The sequence below is a fragment of the Orbicella faveolata genome, unplaced genomic scaffold (assembly GCF_042242905.1).
Source record: "Orbicella faveolata isolate gen_17 unplaced genomic scaffold, um_ofav_v1 contig_12, whole genome shotgun sequence".
Taxonomy (NCBI): domain Eukaryota; kingdom Metazoa; phylum Cnidaria; class Anthozoa; order Scleractinia; family Merulinidae; genus Orbicella; species Orbicella faveolata.
In genome coordinates, this window is record NW_028301539.1 from 16,725,001 (window position 1) to 16,740,598 (window position 15,598).

The 15,598-nt window shown below is 38.0% G+C and overlaps 1 protein-coding gene and 1 long non-coding RNA gene across 2 annotated transcripts in view; both read left to right on the top strand.

The window, feature by feature from the left end:
• LOC149116893 (uncharacterized) overlaps positions 1-3,226 on the top strand; it is a 3,326-nt gene extending 100 nt beyond the window's left edge. Inside the window, exons 1-3 of the long non-coding RNA XR_016205495.1 lie at positions 1-200; positions 1,540-1,590; positions 3,183-3,226. The exon at positions 1-200 is cut by the window's left edge and continues 100 nt beyond it. This is a non-coding gene — a long non-coding RNA (uncharacterized LOC149116893). The remainder of the gene's footprint in view (positions 201-1,539; positions 1,591-3,182) is intronic.
• Positions 3,227-3,268: 42 nt separating this feature from the next.
• Positions 3,269-15,336, top strand: LOC149116894 (uncharacterized; the record flags this gene model as incomplete). The annotated part of the gene is made up of 17 exons (XM_089280511.1): positions 3,269-3,501; positions 4,038-4,206; positions 4,574-4,607; positions 4,796-4,846; positions 5,363-5,421; positions 6,293-7,124; positions 7,839-7,910; positions 8,169-8,225; positions 8,390-8,475; positions 8,639-8,724; positions 8,897-8,988; positions 9,337-9,429; positions 9,590-9,665; positions 9,977-10,058; positions 10,185-10,241; positions 10,578-10,715; positions 11,693-15,336. Coding segments are annotated over 15 exons (2,034 nt in total), but the record flags the coding sequence as incomplete, so codon positions are not given.
• Positions 15,337-15,598: the final 262 nt, after the last annotated feature.

The following is a 15,598-nucleotide window of genomic DNA, read 5'->3' on the forward strand; positions in this document are numbered from 1 at the left end:
CGAAAATAGTCTGCTTCAGGTATAAAAGTTCAATTCTCGTCGGTTGAATCAATGATGGAAGGTCTTTCTTTCTTCTGTGGTTGAGGCTGAGACTTTTCATTGTCTTTGGAGAAGGAATTTGAAGGTGCATCCTGCGTAATTCTGCGATGGATTTCTTTTGAGTTGTGAAACTCCCTCGAGTGCACGATGCCCAGTGGATGGTACGTTTTTTTTTCTTTCATACCGTTTAATGGCATGATTTTAAGGGAGTCCAGCTCGTTATCATCTCCGTTTCTTTTTGTGACCTCGACGAAGGACTCAATACTCAGGACCTTGTCAAGTTCTTGCGGCGCCATTTGTTTCAAGATATTTCCAAGATGGCGGGATTAACACCAGCTTCGTAAGACGTTCATTCATTCACTGTTTTGTGGAGCGGGGCGTATTTTGACTATGTTTATTCACAGCGACAGAGTTGAGCTCTTTTGTTGCTTCGTTTGAAACTACCAGAAACCTGGAAACATCTACCTTCTTGAGATGGCCCTGAATTTGTTGTTCTGTGGTTTTCGTTTGTTTATGTTTTACTGGACTCGGTATCATACGGATTTTGAGCAGATGTTGAAGAAAAATCACCAAAATATTCGTCAAAATGGACACTGAAAGTTGGAAACTTCCATTAAAGTTGGTGTTCAGCCTGAAGGAGCTGATAATCGTCATTTAGAAACTGTAATTAATTACATTCGTCAAGTTTTTTGGAAAAAAAAACACAATAACAACAGAGTTTTGGCAATACTAGTTGTTAAATTCTCCATACAATGGCTTTTTGCCTTTCATTTTCCTGAAATTTTATTGTTTACTTTAAACTAATATTGAAATCTGATTTGTTGTTTTGTTTTACTCTCCCATTCTCAATGGCTGAGAAAAAGATGCGATTTAGAGCAAAAAATAGTGCGATTCGTGAATAAATCGCACCATTGAGAGCCAATCAGATTGTAAGGATAGCCAGTGATTTCAAAATGGATTTAATAAAGACCTGAAATCAACATCATTGAGCTTATGCGCTGCGTGAAATTGATCATTCAGCTAATTTTACATATGTACGGGAAAGGAATTTGTTTGGTCAAACAATGTCTATTTTTATTTTAGCGTTAGCATTCAGAACTATGTTGTTGTTAAATCAAAGTGTAATATACTTGTTGCAAACAATTTGGAATATAAAGTTTTATTGTTCTCTGTTCAATCAGATATTGACTGTCATGGATGTGCAGGTTTATTGGAAAGGTTCACGACTCAATTGAGTCAGATCTTGAATTCCATCAGCATGTATATAAAATGTACAATGTAATTTAACAAGGTTTGTCTTACCAACCGTGATTGCCTAATTAGAAGAACCATCCACAAGGATAACTGCATGATTTGACAAAATAAATTGCAGTCAGTTTGCAGGGAACAAACAGTGAACTTCTTCACAAGACAATAAGACAATTGATATGAAGTCAAATGTAGTTCATTTAGTAGTGGTTCCATTAAATGAAGTTCAGCCAATTATTGTTTGATTCACAGGAAGATTCTGATGATGATGAAGAGAGACAGGAAGAGGAGGAAAGTGACCAGGTTGGTGACATGTAATTTAATTACTTGTCAATAAGCATTTAATTTAAAGTGAAGTGGTGTCAATGACCATTTCCTAAATGTAATTTGCAACTGCAATGCACTTGTTTATGGCTAAAACACAATCAGGGTGGCAAAGTAGGGGTCCCTTAGATGCTATTTTGTATTTAAAATGTTTGTTGGTAAAGTCAAATGAAACAAGTCTATGACTGATTTTTCAGTGCATAAAATAGACACTGTGAACTTTGCCACTTTGATCATGGTTTGGCCATTAATGTTCAGATGAAACTTACACATATATACCATTAAATTACTGTCAATAAATTTGTCACACTCATAACAATATTTATCATAGTAAGCATGCATCACTTAGATTTTTGTTGAAAGGCATGTCTGAACAAACATTTTGAGTGAGATATATAATTGAACATGTTAAATCATACTATTGCTGATTTGTGGAATTGGTTGAAGATCTTTAATGGGGGAGGTACCCAACCCTTTGCATAGTTTTGATTGCATTTGTTTTGTTTTTGTTTGTGTATAAACCACCCAGCTCCCTGCAGACCCTTCTGGAAATTTAAACTTGCTTCCTGGACAAGTGAAGTCCCAACTGTACTTGTCCACACCTGAATTCTAGTTATCCTTCCATCTCAACCCATACTGTTGGGTTGTCTAATCCTAACCCTAACTCCGATCCGCAAGGTGCTCTTTTGCATATACAATTAACTCTTGAAATTGATCACATGATAAGTTGTTGTGCCAGTTTGCAAAGCGGATGCTTTGGCAACTCAGGTATTTTACTTAATTATACCATCCACTGTCTCAAAAATCATTTGCAACCTTAGTAGTACCAAAAATTATATTATTCATGCTCGCTTTCTTGATAAAAATCTTGAGCTCATTATCTAATTGTTTAATAGAAATAAATATTAGCATGAGGTGTTGAAGTAATGATGGCACAAGCAAAGAGAATTTTCATTTTGAACATCTAAGTAAGCAACAGAGCTATCAATAAGGGCTGTACCCCGTAGCACCGGTTACGGCTGAACATGTTGGATGGGTCCTTGATGTTACAGTTGAACTTTGCTGTTGTAGGTTCAATTCATCCATAAAGTAACAAATTTGTGACAGGTGTGGAGATCAAGGCTACAGTGGAATGAAAACTTAATGACAGCCCTGAGCAAGTTGTTTTCTTTTTTTTAAGTCTTGGTACTTTCTAAATGAAATAGAAAACAACATGTTCTCCGTGATTCCATTGATGTATAGAACCACTCATGAAAATTTTGAAGAACTTGAAAAACGTTAGAAACACTCAGCTAATGGCTCCTGTTCCAACAGCATTTCAATTTCTCCCAAAAGTTCACTCGTGCTTCCATAACTTGATAGAAAAATTGTACGTGCTTAATTTGTATTGCTTAATTGTATAGTGGTGATAAAATAGAGTGTATGACTTAGCAATTTTAATGTTTTTAAATTGAGTCATTGTTTAATTAATTATCATTTCTTTGTTAATTTCATTCATTCTAAGAACAAAGTTAATACTTAATGTGGTTTTATAGAGATCTCTTGTCATGAGTTGATTTTGTTTTTGACAGGTTCTTTCCTTTACCAGAAACTTGGCTGGTTTGGTAAGGCAAAATTTTCAGGGTATTCCAATTTCAGCTCAGGGACAATCAAATGAATCAGCTGTCCCAGCTTTAAGCACCCAGGGAGCAACCCAAATGGGCAGGTTTACTATTTCAATGTGGTGCTATTGGATCCCAGTGATGATTCAATTCCCAGGGGTACTGTCAGGCAAGATCTTCTTAACACTGGCAGGATTGTCCAGATATCTTTGGGTAGTGGAACACAAGAAGCAGGAGCACTGAGAGCCCTGAATGGTGCCTTCCCTTTCCTCAGAGGAGCAACAACAAAGTAAGTTTAAAATCCAAAGCAGTTTCTTAAATTTTAAACATTACCAGCAAGGTGTCTTCATTTCACCGTTTAATTTTGCTCAAACTTAAGTCAAATTGAGATCCAATTTTCAAACCAGATACACATAGATATATATATCAATGCAAATTGCTTTCAAAATGACTTTTGAAAGCAGAAAATCATACACCCATCCGACACTGTACAAAATAGGTTCTATTAATTCTGAACCTATTAATGTTTTCTAACAGCAGTTTCATATAACAGAAAAATGCATCAGCCACATTGATAACATTTGATGATAACTGTGGTAACCTGGCAGTATGTATATTGGTTTTAATAATAAGATTAGTCCAGCCAAGACAAGAAGATCAGAATCCAATTAAAGACAGGCTCCGATGGACAAATTCCTTGGAAACTCTGTTTAAAACAATCACCTTGTTTTCAGCATTTTTTTTTTTCAGCTCTGTAGTATTGGTCTACAATACGAAATAAATTGAAATGCTTTTAATCATGGTTAGTATCACTCTGCCTTTTAGTGATGGAGAGTACTGCTTTGAAATTCTCGTGACTGATAAAAGCTCAAGAAACGTGTTGATCCCTGCTGTCTGGCCATTTTCAGTGTTTTCTGCTAGGGAATTGAAGAAAGTGTGTGGGCAGGGTGCACTGTACCTGCGCTTAATAGAGAGCAGCCCTAATGATCATGAGGTATTCTTTCATATTCACATTTAAATATATTTTTTATAACTTTACAAAATAACCTCACAGGTGTCTTGCTAAAAAATGTCCTTACATAGTGTTCAACACAGACCCAGTACATTTTGCTTGAATGCTTGAATGCTTGAATGTTTAAGAAACAAATATGTGCAAATGAAGAGATGTTTCTGAAAAAAAAAAAAAAAAAAAATTATAGACCTGCACAAGTAATCATGACACCCTTGTGTTGAATTAACCTTAACTGTTGACAGTAAACTTGAACAAATAAACTAGTTCCCTTACTGCTCTTATTCCTCTGATTTCTTTTTTTACATACAATTATTTTTTTAGATAACAAAATTTTGTATTTTCTCTACAGGATCAGCCACCTAGACCATCGGCATCACGAGGAGGTGGGCGTGAATTTGTTATGTCAATTGAATAATGTATGCAAATCATTATTGAAATTCTGATGCTGCAATGTCGAGTAAAATAACTGTGGCTACTCAGATGGCTACCCAGATGGTAGGGTTTAAATGGTTCAATTGCACTTAATTCACAAAATGGTTTGTATTAAATTTATGATATCTTCTTTTTTAAGGACAGAAATTGAGCCGAGGCTTATCATTTAAGCAAGGCTATCTTCCTCAAGGTAACTGAATTTTCCGTTGCATTCAAGCCAACATTTAAACCAATGCAATATTAAATATTACGCCAATACTTTTCTGGAAGCTTAGTTGAAAATTCCCTGAAGGTTGACCCATGAGAGTTTCTTTATTGGCACTCAAGTTTGGGGAGCACCTGCAGGGGCCTAATGATCAATATCTTGGTGGTCAGAATGACCAAGCTAGGTACGAGAGAGTACTTGCTTACAGGGGCCCCTAATTATTACATGTTATCAAGAAACTTTACTGATGCCAATGAGGGCGATTCTTCAAGAAAACCCAGCGAGTTTAACCAACATAATGCCGTTGATTGATTGTACAGGATCCAGGTATCTAGATTTTTTAGTCAATCTCCAACTTGTTAAGTTAAGAATCAATGGTGTGAATTAATTTCTCTTTGAATGAATGGCTTCTTGACTAGTAATCTTCCCTCACATTGCGACAGCACTTTGAAAGGTTCAATATTAGTGTGAATTCTCTTTTCTTTTCTGGTTGGTAAATAGTGGCCACAGCCCAAGGTACAGCCTCTGGATCTGGGGGAAGACAGCAGGCAGATTCCAGGGTAAGGGGTGTAAGCAATAGATCCACCTCCACTCGTACTTCCACAACCCATGCTAGCAGTGTAGATGGAATAAACAGTTATCATAACAGCTCTACCAGCATAAGGGCACATCCACCAACCAGTCCAACCGTGACAAATACTAATGACACAGGTACAGGTAGGTCAGGGGTTGTGTCAGGGAGGCATACCAGAGTCAGATCTACAACCCGCACTACATTGACACGAACTGTAACATCCAATGCTGACACTGTTCAATCAGGGGCAGGGATTGTGTCAGGTAGGTGTAACAGATGAGGATCTACACCCCATAACACATCGGCTCGCACTGTGACAACCAGTGCTGATACTGTTCAGTCGGGGGCAGGGATTGGGTCAGGTAGGTGTAACAGATTAGGATCTCCACCCCGTACCACATCGACACGCTCTGTTACAACCAATGCTGATACTGTTCAATCGGGGGCGGGGATTGTGTTGGGTAGGCGTGACAGAGCAGGATATCCACCCCATACTACATCAACACTCCCAGTGACAACCAATGGTAATACTACTCAGTCAGGGGCAGGGATTGTGTCAGGTAGGCATAACAGATTAGGCTCTTCCCCCCCCCCCCCCCCCCCCCGGTACTACATCAACGCGCACTGTGACAACCAGTGGTGATACTGCTCAGTCAGGGGCAGGGATTATGTCAGGTAGGCATAACAGATTAGGATCTCTACCCCGTACCACATCGACACGCACTGTGACAACCAATGCTGATACTGCTCAGTGGGGGGCAGGGATTGTGTCAGGTAGGCGTAACAGATTAGGATCTCCACCCCGTACTACATCGACACGCACTGTGACAACTAATGGTGGTACTGTTACCATGTAGGCAGTGTCAGGTGGGCATAACAGAGCACATGTAGGAGGAGGAGATCCTCGTGGTATTCTTACATGTACATCAGCTGATGTTGCTACAACCAATGGTGATACTGTTACCTCGGGGGCAGGGACTGTGTTGGGTAGGCGTAATAGAGTACAAACTCCATCCCATACTACATCAACACATACTGCTACAACCAATGCTGACACTGTTACCACGGGGTCAGGGAATGGGTTGACTGGAAATGCCAGCTTGGGAAATCCACGCAGTACTACCCCTTCAACACACACAGTAGCAACTAACATTGTTACTGTTACAACGGGGTCAGGGAGCGGGCTGGATAGGCATATCGGTGTAGGGACCATTCCAACTACGACAACTTTTACGCATCCCTCAACAATTGGCATTGTGACTGGTGCTGGAGCTGGGAGAAGTGCTGAAGCATCTGTCAGAGGAGGGCTTCTACCACTTAGTGTCAGTGATGGCATAGGTTCTGGTAGGCAATCTGAAGAATCTCTCGGTCATCAACCAGGAAGCACTGTCACAACTGGTAACAACACTGTCCCCACCACTACTACAGTGACAACAATAACAACAACCACTACCACTGTCTTGGGACTGCCAAACACCACAAGTGGTACTGATGAGGCTATGCAAGACAGTGATGGTGATCCTCTGAGTATCTTTAGATTAGATGATGTTGAAATGGAAGAACGGGGTCGTAGATGGCGTGCAACACTACCAAGAGAAACAGATACCAGTAATGTGGACCAGGTACCTGTCAGCAGAACTGCTACACCAAACCCCGTGACCTCAAACCACACCATCCCAAGGCCACCAGGTACTGTATGGCGTGTTTTATGTCAAAATGCATTGGTTAAAGTCATTTTAAAGATTTATAGAGTAAAAGCTGCACTTATCTTAACAACCCAACAACAATTAAGCATCCATAATTTTAGATTAACAAAGGTTGCAGTAAAAGATCAAAGTTGCAATTAGTAGCCTTTTCTTTCTGTGTACGTATCTGTACATATCAATTCTTTTTTTATTTTTATTATTATTTTTTTTTATGTTAATTGCTACTTACACTGCTTACAATACAATATTAATGTAGTTACTTACACTACTTACAAAAAACGTATTACTTACGCCACTTACGATACTGACATACATACATATCAATTCTTGAAGGAGCATTTGTATAATGTATATTTGATCATATTTGATTTGGAGTTAATGTTATCATTACACTACGCTTTTGTAGGACAGGCTGGACATATGATATGATTTGATCAGTTTATGGCATTTACTTGTGAAGTAACTGGAAAATAAATTCCATTTGAATTAATAGCACAAACAGACAGGGAGTGTACAGCAGTGGAGAGCTACACTTCTGTGACTACTATGCATGTGTCAGAGCTGTGCTTGCACTTTGCACCATGATACTGCTTCACTACATGGTTTGCCAAGTATTTTTTTTATTAATAATGTACGTGGCACTGAAAGGGAACTGAAAACTAATACAAGTACATTTATTTACTGTTACGTGTTTCAGGTTTAACTGCCTCTGTAATCACAGCCGGAGTTGCCAGGCCATCTGCTGAGAATCCAAATACAACAGTTACAGGTCAGCGCTCTTTTTTTAATATTGCTTTTTCTTTGACTAAGTCACGGATTCAGGACCCATGAGGTTGACATATTGCTTTATCAGTTATCACCTGAAGTGCTGGCAGACTGGTGACCTTGAGAGGGTTCTTTTCTCAAAGTATGTAAAATTTAACATAAGAATTGTTGAAGTTTCAATGATTGCATATTAGAAATGAACACGATGTCTTTTATGCAGCATTTTTACTTGACATGTCTTGTGTTCCAAAATTCTTTTCAGGAACCGTTGAATTACCAGATGCAAGTGTGTTGCTTGATTTATTACCTCATACTCCTGGTAAGAGTTAACATATTGTATCAGATACAAACTGCACAACAAAACTAATCTTATCAGTTTTCCCATTGAAGGATCCAAGTGCAATTAGCCCAGTACGGTTTGTATTAATTAATATTAATATTCAATACCATGTAGTACAAAAAAGGGTGTTCCTTGTTTTGCAGGCCAGCCAGCAAGTGCAATGCAGACATCCATTGCAATGACACAATCTGCAAGCCTGCCATTTAGTCATCCATGCAACTTCCATGTGGTGAGTGAAACAATGCAAGCTGACGGGCTTTTTAATGTGGATATTTACCGGTATTACATATCTGACAAATCATTTGCATTAGCAACTGGTATATCATCCTTCTTTAGCATTATTAATAAATTAATAACTGGCATAAAAAATTCTTCTCGACTTACTATTTTAGCTCATGCAAATGGCTAGAGTGGAGAGAGAATACTGTCGACCTGCACTAATGTGTGTCTGTAGCGAGAGGCAGTGGCTACTGTGGAGGTAACAAAATCTGATTTGACATGCAATATTATATACGCCCATTATAAGCTTATTTATTACTAAATGGTTGCAAATAACATGTGTGACAGGAATGGGTTATCTTAACCTGGTGCCAAATGACATTTGTTAAATGTTAAGTAATCTAATATTAATGATAATTTTTTTTTTTCAGGACGATTTTTGAAAACAGACAAATTATTGACTTGGTGGATGAGCATTTTCTGTTTTGGGTGCAATCATCTGGTGGAACCACTGGGAAGCAAGGTAGTATATGTTACAATTAACATAAGCATAAATACAGGTCCTGCAAATTAAAGTCCTAGCATGTTTGTGAGGTACTTTCCCAAACTGGAAAGTCCTGACTGTTAAAGAAGACTAGATTGGGCCACGGCAGGACATTTACTCTAACACTACATCATTATATACTATGTTTAATTTTTTTTGCTACGAAGAACATTCACCCTAACTTGTAACTTGTTAGATAACATTATATTAATATTTAATATTGTCTGTTTTGGACTATAATTAACTATAATTAAGTACTTCTTTTGCTGTATCAAAAAATGGGAAATAAAAAATCAATTTGAATTCATCATGGTCGCTTGGTTTCAGCCTTGGCCGCTTTAAAAGATGAAAGTAATACAGGTACGATGGCTATAGTTTGCAGCGTTGGTGGCAAAGAGAGAGTTTTGCTCAAGATGTCAGGTAATTAATTATTCCACGCAATCGCAGTTGGATTATGTTCTAGATTACTCAATCTCAAATCAAACATTACTTTTATTTTGTAATAATTATTCAAACTGTTTTGCCTTTGTTACTCAGTCACTCATGTATGCCTCATGAGCGCATGATGTTTCATTCATAGGCTCACCCACTGTAGCTGAACTGAAGAGAGCTCTGGAGGAGAAACTTACAACATTTCAAGAACACAAGAGAAACTGGTATACAACTTTATTCAACTTCTATCATGTTATTGTTACACCATGATAATGAGATGTGCTGGAAGTGTGTGACTTCAAAATTAAAATTATATTTTAAATTACAATGTGAAACATTGAACACGATTGATTTTATATTTTACTCTGCTCATGAAATAATTCATGTTTCAAATATAAGTGCATGTTACCAGCTATTTTGTCAAGCTATGCGATTACATTCAATCAATCCATCAATCAATCAATCAATGAATCTCTCAATTAATCAATCTATCTATCAATCCATCATCTTTTTATTGTGCAATATTAATTCATAGGCTCAGACTACAGGAGGAAAGGGAACTGAAGAGGCAGCAGGATCTGGACTATGAAGAGTCACTCCAGAATGACAGAGAGAAGGTGTGAAAAACTAGCAGCACTTTGGCACTCCATGATATGAAAAGAACTGTACAATAATTTTTAAATACTGGCTAATTATATCAAGTGATGTTCTAGCACATCTGATTAGTTCCTTATTCACTTCAGGCAAAAAGGTAGAGGAATACAAAAGCCTGTCAAACAGACGATGAACCAGCCCCTGAGGTATCACATTTGATGTTAGTAATGAAACAGATAAACTATTCTCTTGTTGCTTCTTGCTAATTCAAGCCATTACCATGGTTAATGGCTGTAATGGATGTACCTCTATCATAGTCTTCACACTGTAGGAAACAGGCTTGTTGGCTTTTTCTGTAGCATGAAAAATACTTTGAAGGCATTATTTTGGAAGCATGGATGTCCAGCATATATATATACACCATCTGTCAAGGTGTTTCTCAAGCCTAAATAAGTTATTAATTAACAAATCATACAAGACAAATTTAGATCCAATAATGAATAAAGGGTAATACATTTATAATCTGTGAATTTTTATTCCAGCCACAACCAGAACCAGATGAGGCCACAAATCCACCACCAACAAAGAGGCTGAGATCGGATGAATTGACTCGTGTCATCGTTATTTTGCCAGATGGAGAAAGGCACCAGTTGGATATTTCACAGGAAAGTCCATTGAAGGTGGGTACATGTAATGTGAAAACTCTGAAGAAATGCAGATTTCGATGCCTTTCATTTACCGTTATTATTATAACCCAGATGTATGCACAAGACCACATAATTTGTCGTTTCTAATGTACCATGCATCACTTGGTTTGTTGTTGCCCCTTCAATATTGGAAAGTTTTGATGCTGAAATTCAATTTGCCCTTGTCTCAAGGCTCCCCTTTTATTATATGTCACCATGGAGTCATGGATATGCTATTCAAAAATCTCATCCTAAGGGGCTCAATTTATGATGCTATGGGCAGTTAAGGTGCATGTAAACAATGTTTCCCCAAAAATAGGCTTTTGTCTTTGAACAAAACTGTGTCATGAGCCATCAAAATGTAAACGGCCATGAGTTTGTAAGTCTCAGGCCCATGTTTCTTGTTATTCAATTCAGCCTAATATTGAATCACACACTTCCAAGAGAGACAACTGAAACAATGAACCACTATAATGCAATATACATGTATTGAAGTCACTATTGGAAAAACTAAGCAGTGATTAGGGAGTAACTACAAAGTTAAGGATATAGAGTGGTAAAATCAGAGACTTGCCCAGATCCTCATTTAAAATCCAACACTGAACCTGATTGGAGAACTTTTTTTTCACAATTCTCGCCTGTCAGATGCCATGATTATTCCCATCATAAAATTAATGACCGCAACTGAACTTTTTAAAATTTCCATTACAAAAGAAGTAATCAGGAAGTATCAACTTGACATCAATGTACAGCAGATGTCTCTCCCATCTGTTTGCAACTCCAGGAGATGGCTGAAATTTAAGCTGTGTATAACCTCTACTGGGAAATCAAAGAATATTATCGGTGTGATTGGGTGGGCACAATCCATTGTCTACTAAAATAATATATTTGTTGTTATCTAAAGCAATTTGGTGAGATACTACTTCTAAGGGCCTCTTATCTCATCTGCTTGCATTTTAAATTAACCACAGGAGTTGTACCAACGAGTCAGAAATTTGCTACCTGAAGGCTCAACAGCCATCTCCCTAACCTATCAAGTTGACGGAAACATCTGGAGACTAGTTCCTGACCATGAAACCATGTCTGAGGCACAGTTTCAAATCGAGCCAAATTGTGTCCTGAGGTCCAGTTATGGGGAAGACTTAAGTGAAACTGATCCCTGAAATGACCATTTTCATTTGAGTCAAGAACCTAGCTCAATGAAGGAAATGCCAGATTTGTTTCTTCAGAGAATGGATATGTGGGAAATGCTGACTCCTGAAATTCACTTGTGAGTGTTTCCAGTTGAGACTTGCAGCACACACTATCTTTAGCCAATTTAAAATGCTGACTCCTGAATCAGTTGAGAACTGCAGCATTCATTGAAATTAAAAGGTTTTTCATTGATTTTAGCATATTTAAAACATGCTTTGGCGTGATTGATCAACCAGGGGAACTCAACAGACTTTTTAAACTTTTCTGCACCAAGCAAATGGAAAATTTATTCACTTACGTTTTAAGAGATTGGTACAACTGAGTTTTTGATTTCATTCCTTTATATTTCTACTTAAATGAAAGTCTAGATCAGCATTCTTTCAATGAGCAACGTTTTGAAGCATATTTCCGTTTTACACAAACTAACCTATCTACTCATAGTTTACACCTGTAAATCACGCCAGAGCATAAATGTCCCATTATTGACCTTTTTACAATCTTTTTATGCCTGGCAACAATGAGTCAAGTTGGTTACTTGATGATACCCCCTGAGACTTGGAATGCTACTCTGTATCTATTGTGAAACATTTGGTCACACTACACACAGTTGAGTAGAGTAAGAGAATTCCAATGTACATCTGACCAAAGAAAGCAGGATAATACCCTCTTAGAAATGAGGGGGGGACCAGGAAACCATTGCCATAACAATGGGTCTGTATTTGTTTAGTATAAGTATATAATTGGTATTGTTTGTCTAACTCCACAAAATATACTAACTGCCTTAGCCTTAGGTATGATTAGCAGCCTTATGGTCTCTTCCACACTACACAAGAGAAATTTGAAAACACATGCAACTTTATTTTTAAGTTAGACCTACTGTCCACAATAGGAAAATGGAACTTTTCTAAAATGCTCTGCTCTACAAACTGGAGGAATTTGAAAATTCCACTATGGATGAAAAAGTTTGAAAATTAAGCTTTTCGAAGATGATGACATCACAAAAACCGTGTGATTTCTCTGTACAAGTTTTCCTCAAACTCAAGCAATCTCAAATTTCTCTGGTGTAGTGTGGAGGTCACAGTTTGTATTGAAAAGTATTCAAAATTAAAAAAGGAAAAACACTGAAAAATATCGTACTCTTCTTATAGTTAGGGTGTAGCCCAAACTACAGCTTAATTTGCAGCTAGCGTTTGGTGTGTGGCTTATATAGACTACATGAGAAAACATGCCAGGATATTTTTCCATGAAAATTATCTGTTCTGAGGAGCACACACAGGTTTTTGAGAGGACCACTGTGCTCTTTGAGGAACAGATAATGTCCATGGACAAATAGATGCAAATATTTTCCTGCCAAATGAATGCTGTTGTGTTCACCTCAGTTTTATCTGGTGTATAATCAGTCACATAACACATTTACACCAACTGCGTGCTAGCTAAAATATCTGATGGATTATAATGTCAGATATTAACTTGTCCTCAAGTGTGTAAGAGGGAAAAGTTGTTAATGTAAATGGTAAGGGAGGTTAAAGTCTCGTGTAGGATGGGTGTATGATTTTCTGCTTTCAAATGACAGAGCTGTCCAAAATTGTTTTGCTGTTCTCTTTTGATATAAATTCACCAAATATTGCCTGCTTAATGACATTTTGCAGGGCACAGAAGAGAAACTGAATACAGTCATAGCAGAAGTATGATTATCATTGAAAGTTAAATGTAAGGTCTGATTCAATGAATGTTGACTGAAATAATTCTCATAAAAATCCTTGACTCCCTTAGTTGACAAAACAGAACATAGATTCTGAAAAGAAGTATTTACAAAAATTGATAAGTGAATAATGGATGGAGAGTTATTTTCTTGGTAAGCATAGACAAAAGATGAAACATAAAGGTAACTTAGGCCCGGTTCATACGTCGCATTTCTGCCATGTCGAATTCAATTCAACGAATTAAATTCGACAGAAATTCGACGTCTGAATCGACTGCCGCATTTCTGCCGCACGTTCGACTGGTCTTGTCGCATTATCCGACAGAAATGCGACACCGGTTCAGACGTCGAATTTCTGCCGTGTCGAATCTAATGCATACATTATCTTAATGCATTGAGCATGCGTAAATGTGTTCCCGCCAAAGAAAAAGAAGAAACTTGGCCATTCTCGACCCAATGCAACCTGAACATATTGCAACACATACTGCTGCGTTATCAGCCTTCTCCTTCTCGTTCCATAGGCGAACAATTTTTAGCAAAATTAAAGTCCTTCGGCGCTCAGTATTTTCGTCCGCCATATTGAATACTCTACATTTAAAACATTTTCCGCTGGCCGACATACCCGACAGTATAAATTCTGAATTAAGTGCGACACAAGTGCGACGTATGAATCGACAGTCGCATTTCTGCCGCACTTAATTGAATTGAATTCGACACGGCAGAAATGCGACGTATGAACTGGGCCTTAAGGCCCAGTTCATACGTTGCATTTCTGCCGTGTCGAATTCAATTCAACGAATTAAATTCGACAGAAATTCGACGTCTGAATCGGCTGCCGCATTTCTGCCGCACGTTCGACTGGGCTTGTCGCATTATCCGACAGAAATGCGACACTGATTCAGACGTCGAATTTCTGCCGTGTCGAATCTAATGCATACATTATGTTAATTTATTGAGCATGCGTAAATGTTTTCCCGCCAAAGAAAAAGGAGAAACTTGGCCATTCTCGACCCAATGCAACCTGAACATATTGCAACACATACTGCTCCATTGTCAGCCTTCTCCTTCTCGTTCCATTGGCGGACAATTTTTCGCCAAATTAAAGTCCTTCGTCGCTCAGTATTTTCGTCCGCCATATTGAATACTCTACGTTTAAAATATTTTCCGCTGACCGACATACCCGACAGTATTAATTCTGAATTAAATTCGAAACAAGTGCGACGTATGAATCGACAGTCGCATTTCTGCCGCACTTAATTGAATTGAATTCGACACGGCAGAAATGCGATGTATGAACCGGGCCTTAGACTAGTAGATTTATACTAAAACAATTAGATTATTTGCTCTTGATTTCTATGTTTGATGAGGGCACAGCACGCGATAGAAATCTCTGGCTCATAATCTAATTGCTTAAAGTAGTTGGTAGGCCTTAGCCTTTTGTCTAGGAGAAAAGCGTCTGGTTGTCAAAATAAGGTTCGGATAACAAGATGTTTGTACATGTCAGTTGCAAAAAGAATGAAATCAAGCAAAACTCGCTATTCTAAGACCCATCCTGTCCATTTTAATATCTTTTAGTGTTGAACAGTCGGATTTCCTCTTCTTCAGCTACACTCCCACTGAAGTAACATTCAGTATCACTCAGATCACCTATAGCAAGAAAGTATATTTTTTAACAGTGAGTAGACATTCAAAGACAATAAAGTCTGACCTGACGAGGAATGTTCATGTTGGTCATGTTTTTAGTGGAAGGGAGCACAGAGGCAGTTAATGGAAACACTATCGGAGTGGCAAAAGTAAAGTGATAGGGGGTGGCACAAGGAAAGTGATAATTTAAAAAGGGTAAGGGGAAGCTGTGAAAAGCCTGCATGAGAATATATGTAGACCCAAACATAATCCGGCTTAATTTAGTTGTACAGCAAGCTTTCCAAAAAATCAGTTGAAGACAAGTAAAAGGCACACTGTGGCAGACATAAGAAATCAC